The 7722-nt window shown below is 48.9% G+C and overlaps 1 protein-coding gene across 3 annotated transcripts in view; it reads left to right on the top strand.

Annotated features, from left to right (window-relative positions):
* Positions 1-712: 712 nt before the first annotated feature.
* Positions 713-7722, top strand: part of CCR9 (C-C motif chemokine receptor 9) — a 14130-nt gene continuing 7120 nt past the window's right edge. Inside the window, exons 1-4 of one of the 3 annotated variants that reach the window (XM_011357335.2) lie at positions 713-736; positions 1712-1811; positions 3880-4003; positions 7613-7657. In XM_011357335.2, coding sequence (XP_011355637.1) covers positions 4001-4003; positions 7613-7657 — 48 coding nt within the window. In that variant the 5' untranslated portion in view covers positions 713-736; positions 1712-1811; positions 3880-4000. Of the gene's footprint in view, positions 737-1711; positions 1812-3879; positions 4004-7579; positions 7658-7722 lie in introns of those variants that run through there. The other 2 variants (XM_011357336.2, XM_023529035.1) reach the window with 2 other exon arrangements.

The following is a 7722-nucleotide window of genomic DNA, read 5'->3' as shown; positions in this document are numbered from 1 at the left end:
TCACACAGTGAAGGCAATCTCCTTCCCATGATGGCATGTTTACTCCTTCTCTTCTCTCCCGACCGCCTCCCCCGCTTCCCTTCCTCCCACCGCCTCCCCCAATCATCGTGGGCAAGCAATGTTTGCTCATCATGCCCTTACCTGGGGGAGAAACAGCCTGAGCCAAGAGAAGGCAGGAAGCACGGCATCTTCCTGCGTCTACAGTGGGTGCACGTCGTTGCAGCCTCCTGGAAGCCTGAGCGTCCCAGCTCCCGGCCACGCACAGGGGAGAGGCAAATCCACCGCCCTCCTGACCAACGATAGCCAGAAAATGAGTGAAGGGAGCATTCTCGTCCCTCCGTTGCCCCTTCCTCTCTGTCAATAATCCCAGAGGGAGAAGTGAAAGGCCAGAGCATGTGACTGGTTCTCAGCCAGGACCGTTTTAGACACGATGCTCAGTGAATGTGGGACGAGGGAAGGGAACTCGGCTCCCGCCAGGCTGCTGAATCAACCACTGCTTTCATTCTTACTGCTCATGGTCTGTACCTTTCTTAAGGGCGAATCGCTGGCCTTTTCCATTTAGGTAATAAAGCCGGCTGCATCTGACACATCCCTTTGCTCTGCCCTACTCTGCCTGAGTGAATGGCCATCGATGGGCCACATGGCTGGGGGAGGCTCGCCCTGCCGAGAGCACCACTGAGCCCACGGGACGAGAAAGACCTGGAAAGAGGAACTCGGTCTCCACTGCACTGTGGCTGTGAGTTTTCCCCAGAACGAATGTAAAATAAGGGGGTCTGCCGTAATCACCACAAGAAATCAGCTTGGGTCTTTCCTCTGCAGCAAGAGCGGGTCCAGCATTGCTGTGATCCGAGGCCCCCCACATAGCCTTGGCCGGGAAGATGTCGTCCGTGAGCTTCATTAAAAACATAACATTTTGTATATTTAGGCTTTTGCAAAATTTCATCTAAACACCTATAATTAAGAAAATGAAACGTGTCGTCAGTGTTAATGTATCTGATGTAGAGTGGTCACATCAAAATAAAATGTTACTGTAGTTGGCCCCAATTTTAAGGCGTTCGTGGGCCTCCGGCGCTCCCTGTTCCTACGTAGGCCTCGGATGTTGACTTTCGGAAGCAGCGCCATTCGGTAGAACGTCCGGGGATGGTAGGCAGGGTCTACCTCTGTGGTAGGCAGGGTCTACCTCTGCGGTAGCCCCCAGCTACGGGCGACTATCTCTGAAACGCAGAGCGTGTGATTTCATCTGAATTAATTTCAGTTTAAAAAGTCACACGTAACGAGCAGCTGCTGTCCCGGACAACACAGCTCTACGGGGTTAGGTACATCTGTCAAGGCCAAAAAGGGTTTCGTGGTGACAGACAATGCTGGGGTGGCATTCCCACACAGCCCCGTTCGGACAGCACCACCCAAAGCTCTCCGGACGAGGCCACCCTCTCTCGCTGGGATTCCCCGTGCCCCCATTCCCTGTGAGGAGCTGTGCTGTCTAGGAAAAGATGATCGGTCTGTACAAGCATCTTCAAAGAAGATGGTTTTCCCTTAGCCCAGCAGTTTTAGGTTTTTCATTTCTGGTTGCAAATCATTGACTCTGCTGATTGCTGGAAGCTGCAGCTGGTGACTCCCTACTCCCCACCCTCCAGAGCCACCCCACCAGTGACAACACAGATAGACAGGGGTGGCCTAGCTTCCTTTCTGATGTTTTTTTTTTTTTTACCAGGTTGCTGCTTGCACAGAACTCATAGAAGACTTGCCCCTCCACCCAGACACAGAGCCGGTGGGGTCACCTTCCTCTGGAGCCTCTCACGCTGCCCTCCACTGTGAGTACCACCTTTCTTCCTCCTCCCCTGTCCCAGTGCCACCGGTGTCCTCAGTTGTGCTTTCACTCATTGGTTCAGTGGTCGTGAGCACTGGGCACTTTGCTAGAAGCTAGCAGGGAGGCGAAGGTGAAGCAGGTGGTGCCTCGCTCAGGCTGCTGGGGCGAGTGATAAGGTGCCCTCCCATCCACACAGGGCAGTCTGTCCTGTGATTTGTACCTTAAAGGAGGGGGAAGCAGGTGCTGGGGACAGGTGACAAGAAGTTGGCCAGGGGCTGGGAGAGCGAAGCCTCCATGAGGTTCTTGGGTCTGAGAGATTGCCCCGTGGGAAGGATGCTGGGCAGCATTCTTCGTAGCAGTGAAATTTGGAAACAAGCTTTGCACCAAGAGGTGGTGGGTTCAATAAATTGTAATTTATCCAGACAATGCAATAATCGGTAGCCATCCAATCAGATGACGTAGCTCCTCGTGGAATTGACATGAAAAGTGGTCCATGAGAGACTGTTAATTAGAAAGCAAGATGGAACGTTGTGTAGTCTGATTTCCTTACTGTTAGAAGTGTCTGTGTGTGTGTGTGTGTGTGTGTCTGTGTGTGTGTGTGTTACAGAGAAAAATCTAAAAGGAAGCATCTCAGAAGGTTAACAATGGCTAAATTAGGGAAGAGGTGTTTGACGAGTTCCTATTTTCTTCGTTCTAAATGTCTGCTTTGGGGGGATTTTCTCTGTACATTGTGAAAATACTCCTTTATAATCAGAAAAAAAAAAAAAAAGCCATGCTATTCTATTTTTAAATGGCTCATCAGCCAAGCTGTTTTGTCCTTTCAAACACACCACGCTCTTCAGTTCTTAGTGGTTGCTCCACAGCCAGCTGGCGTGTCAGGGGTCAGGTTTGCCTGTCGGATGCTGGGCTGGGATGTGGTGCAGCCTGGGAGCCCGCCCCCCACCCTCCCTGAACAAACCGAAGCTCATCTGCCATTTCAGAATCTGACGGATTCTTTGTTCCAACATCTGTCTATCTGCTCCGAAGCCCCCTTGCAGGCACCCCACTCGCAGGCTCCCACGGGGAGCCCCCGGGGCCCAGGGCCGTGCCCATGGGGATGGGGGCTGGGCAGGCCCCTGACCCCGTGGCAAACCTGACCAAGATCAAAGCGAGGACCCGCAATTCCCTGGGCCACTGTGGGCCGCGGAGGCTGTGGACATGGGCAGTTGCTGTGTCCACAGCGACTCCCGGCTGATTTTCATGTCGGTTACTTAAGAACAGCGGAGGATAGGAAGATAATGGTTGGAGGGTAGCAGATTCCAGGCTAACTTTTCTAATATACACTTTACGCTTTTGGAGATTTAGCAGCTCTCTGCCTTTCTTGCACCTCCAGGGCCCCTGCATGCACCTCACACTTTCTGGCTGTCGTGATTTCTCTCATTACACGTTCCCATGCTCAGCAGCCTTCAAGGGCCTGTAAAAATGTCACTTCCTCAATGCAGTCCTCCCAGGTTTCCCCCCACCGCTGGGGAACATGACTCCCTTTGTGCCAGTTCCCAAAGCGTGTCACAACATTTACCGCTGCTGGTATTTGCAGCCGTGACCTATCCATTGTACTTGAATGTGAGCTTCCGAGGCCACAGATCCTGTCTCGCACCCTGTTTAAGCTGAGCAAACGTATCAGGTGTCAAGGCACGTTAAATAGCAGAGCCCTGGGCTGGAGAGGGGTCCCGCGATCTTCCCGCAGAGCTCCCGCCCTTGGCTCCCGTCCCTCCCGATCAGCCCTCGGAGCAGGTGGGGCTTTCACCTCCATTTGACGGACAAGGACACCGAGGCTCCTTGCCAAGGTCCCACGGGCAGAAAGGGATGGACCAAGGGGCAGATGGGGGCCTTTACTTCTGCTCCATTGTGCTTCCCCCGCCACCCCACCCCATTGTGCTGCCACAGCGCCTGTGACGAGGTCACACTGAGCGGGCGAGGGAGCCATCTGAGGCCACGCCAGTGGCCTCCCAACAGGCCGTTATGGGATTCCTCGTTTTCAGTAAGTTTTGCCATAGGTGGCTTTCGCCCCTCTGTTCCTCTCTCCTTCTCAGAGGCAAGAAGAAAATGAAAGCAAGCCCAGAGACTTGGCGGTTTGTGGAATAACATCTTCAAAAACTATTCTGACGAGGAATGGAAAGGAATAGACAGAGAGGCCATGGGGAGTGTCTTTAGATGGTGAGTTTGAGGAGGAAAATAGTTTGCTCTTATTCTTTGGCTCTTTCGACGTTTTCTCTGAGCTGCAAACACCTTTGCCACGGAAGGCAGATAAATCTTTACAAAAGCTAGTGTAGGATTTCTAAGTCACAGAGTAGCCTCGGATAATTTAATTACAAGACTTGCTCTTTTTTGCTAGTTGCTCTCCAGCTGGAGTGGGCTCTGGGTTCCTCCTTTGGACGAGTTTTTGCAAACAGGTGTATGAAACGGAAGAGCACTGGGCTTTAAAAAAAAAAAAAAGCTGATAAGTTATTTTTATGATAGCTCTTAAAATAAAATGTTATGCGCGAAGTAAAGCATTTAAATAGCTTACAAAACCTAGCCCAAAAAACGAAAGTCTCACTTTCCACTGGCCCTCATTGTTCAATCGCCTTCCAGAAAATGTTTCAGTACTAACCGGCAGAGAAGTACACAGACTTTTATGTGTTTTTTGAAAAGATCACGCAACATAGACTTCTACATCTTGCGTTTTTACCCAATAATCTCGGTGACATCCTTGTGTCAGTGTGAGGTCTAGTTTATTCCGTTCATTGACTACAGGTGGTTTATTGAACAGATGTAAGAATATTACCAATCCTTGGGTATTTAGGTTGTTTTTAGTTTTTTGTTCTGCCAAAAAAAAAAAAAAAAAAGCTGCAACATATATCTCTGTGGCTGTATCTTTATGTTCTTTTGTGAGAATATGAGTAGGATATGTTCCCAGCAGACGACCTGCTGAGTCAGAGCTGTTATGCTTTGTAAATTTTGACAGATACGGCTTAACCCTCCAAAAAGATCACACAGATTTACACTCCCCACAGCAGTGTGGAGGCCTTTTCCCCACACTCTTACCAACATCTTTTTCATCAATTCCTATTCTTAACCTAAAACTAGCTCTAACTAACCATATTCAAAGTCATTCCTTCTTCATGTGGCTCCTTTCTTTGGGAATTTGTTTTCTGATTAATATTCAGTCTCTTCATGCAAAGGAGGTGATGTAAGCCACAGGTGCTAGAAATTTATAAAGTGTTTCCTAACGAATATCTCAAAACGGATCCCCTTGTTCCCCAAGTTGTAACAAAATTAAATTAGCTGAGTTGGGACTCTTCCAAACTTAACTGGGCAGTTTTAAAAAAGATTTTATCGTTTTAGAGCATGAGTCAGAAAAAAATGCATAGAGAGAATAATAAAGTCAATGAGCAATATGTAATTTGGGGTGAGATCCTTTGAGATGAGGTAAATAACTTATTCCTCATGAAACATTCGCCCATTAATTTTGACACCCATTGGTGCTTTCCTAATTCCATTATTCCTTCTAGATTTATTAGTTGACACCATAAGAATACCTTTCTCTTCTCCTCATTAATTTATTTATTCATTTATTCTCATCAGTCTGGATTCGTGGATCCTCATGTAATTGAATGTGCTATAGTGATTGCTATCATTATTGAATTAGATGCTCTAATGGCCTCAGAGTTGGCTACGGGAGCCCCGCCAAGTTGGCTCCTATGTCCTTCTGACAAATTCTCCTGGTCCTTCAGACATTTCCTCGCTTTTTGGTACAAAAAGCAATTCCAGGTTCATCTTGTAACTTCCCTGCCCAGGCTCTGGAATCGCACATTTCTCCAAGGAGTCCTGGTTCTTTTTTGGTGCAGAAAAACTATTCGAAACCAAGATCTGGGCACTAGATGCTCATTCTGCTGTGTGTCACTGCTTTTAGGTCCATCTCAGCAGACAGAGCCATGAAATATGTATGTGAAACTCAAAAACATATACACACCAATGATCTAACATCTAGTCTAATCTTAAAGAAACACGAGTTTGTACTGAGCCGCCAATTCCCATAGAACGACACCAGGCACTTTTGAGAAGCTGCTGGCAGGAAGGTTACAAGGAGGAAGTGAAGGCTGCCTTTTTCCTTGCCTGTTAATGGCCAGATATGACTCTGAGGAATGAAGAAAACCCCCAAATTTTCATCAGATCTTGCTTTTTTCCCTTTCTTCACTTTAACCACTTTATTGTGGTCCAACTATAATCAACTGCCAATATTTAAAGTGCAGAATATAAGTTTTGACACGTGTACACCTGTGAAACCATCACACAATCAACGGAGCAAACGTATTTATCGCCCACAAGACTTCCTCAGACATCTCTGCACCCTTCCTGCCCTTTACCCTGCCTGATCCCCTGCTTCTGTCTCTCACCAAGAAATCGCTCATCTGCTTTCTGTCATTATAGATTAGTTTGCGTTTTCTAGAAGTTTATGTGAGTGGAATCACACAGTATAAACTTTTTTTGATGTGGCTTCTTCACTTGGCATAATTATTTTGCGATCCATTCGCGTTGCTGTGTGTAGCAGTCGTTCATCGCCATTCCTTTGTAGAGATAGTTCGTATTTTACTTCTACATTCATTATCCTCGCTGGACGTTTAGCCTGTTTCTAGTAGTCGGCGATTACAAATAAAGCTGCTACTAGCGTTCGTAGACCAGTCTTTGTGTGGACATGTGCTTGCATTTTTCTTAGGTAAATTCTTAGGAGCGGGTTGGTCAGATCACATGGTGAGCATACGCTTCATTTTTCGAGAAACCGACACATGGTTTTCCAAAGTGGTTGTATCACATGGTATGTTTTTGAAAATCCCTGGATTTTCAGAAAAGCCAGGTGAGTCAGGATGCCGTGCTGTGGAAAGGAAACCAACAGGTCAGGTTTGGGTTAATGAAGGAGAATGTTTCCTTCTAGAACCCTGGGGCGTGGCACTGGACACGCTTCTTCGATACACACTCACTAGAGGTGTAAAAGGCAAGCCCCGCTCCGGTACAGACCCCCTTCCTTGAAGCTCTTGTTCCCTTGGTCCTCTGGGGGTGTGGGTTCACAGAGATTCAGAACACGTGAAGACAACAGCCGAGATTGAGGTCCTTTTCTTTGGTAAACACACCTAGGACTTCCTTCACCTGCCGGAGTCACGGGTCAGAGAAAGTAGGGCCGGTCATTACCCTTCCCTGAGCTTGTAAACGGAGCACGCAGATAGGTACTGGGGTACTCGGGCGCTGGGCGTGTCCAGCACAGGGACCCTGATGCTAGCAGATGCCACCGCACCCCACCCCTACCCCTACCCTCCACCCCCGTGTTCCTGCCACCTGGTTACCCAGAGGCCCTTCCTCTGTGGAGTCCGGACCAGAGCATTCCCAAGTCACCTGCTGCCTAGTAGTCATCCTTAAGAGTCCCTTGACTGGTAAAAAGGGTGCGGGTGGGGAGGGGAGGATTAGTCAGCAAAACAGACCCGGACTGAGACGTGGAGTCAAGAGAAAACGAGCTAATGGAAAAAGGACGTGCTGGGAAATATTGAAGCCCCAGGGTGTCTGTCCTCAGAGGAGAGGCCGCTGTCAGTCCTGTGTGACCGACCAGGGCGGTTTGGGAATCGAGGGGAGCTACGGGCCTTGATGTCAGCATCACGCGGACTCCGACTCCTGCTTGGGATGCTTTTATTTTCCCCGCCGCGAGAACAGATTGAACGGGTAATCTCCATCTTTAACGTGTTCCCTGCTGTTCACGTACAAGTCCTCATTTTGACTCTTGCTGTCTCTTTCCAGAAGCAAGCGCGCATCGGAGCCACCATGACACCCACAGAAGTCGTAGTGAGTACAGCCGCGCTGCTGGGGCTCCTCACGGCGCACGCGCCCTCGTCTCGCCTCCTGGGGGG

The sequence above is a fragment of the Pteropus vampyrus genome, unplaced genomic scaffold (genome assembly GCF_000151845.1).
Source record: "Pteropus vampyrus isolate Shadow unplaced genomic scaffold, Pvam_2.0 Scaffold35, whole genome shotgun sequence".
NCBI classification, from domain to species: Eukaryota; Metazoa; Chordata; class Mammalia; order Chiroptera; family Pteropodidae; genus Pteropus; species Pteropus vampyrus.
Note: the sequence above shows the minus strand (reverse complement) of the source record. Positions and strands in the feature narration are given on the sequence as shown.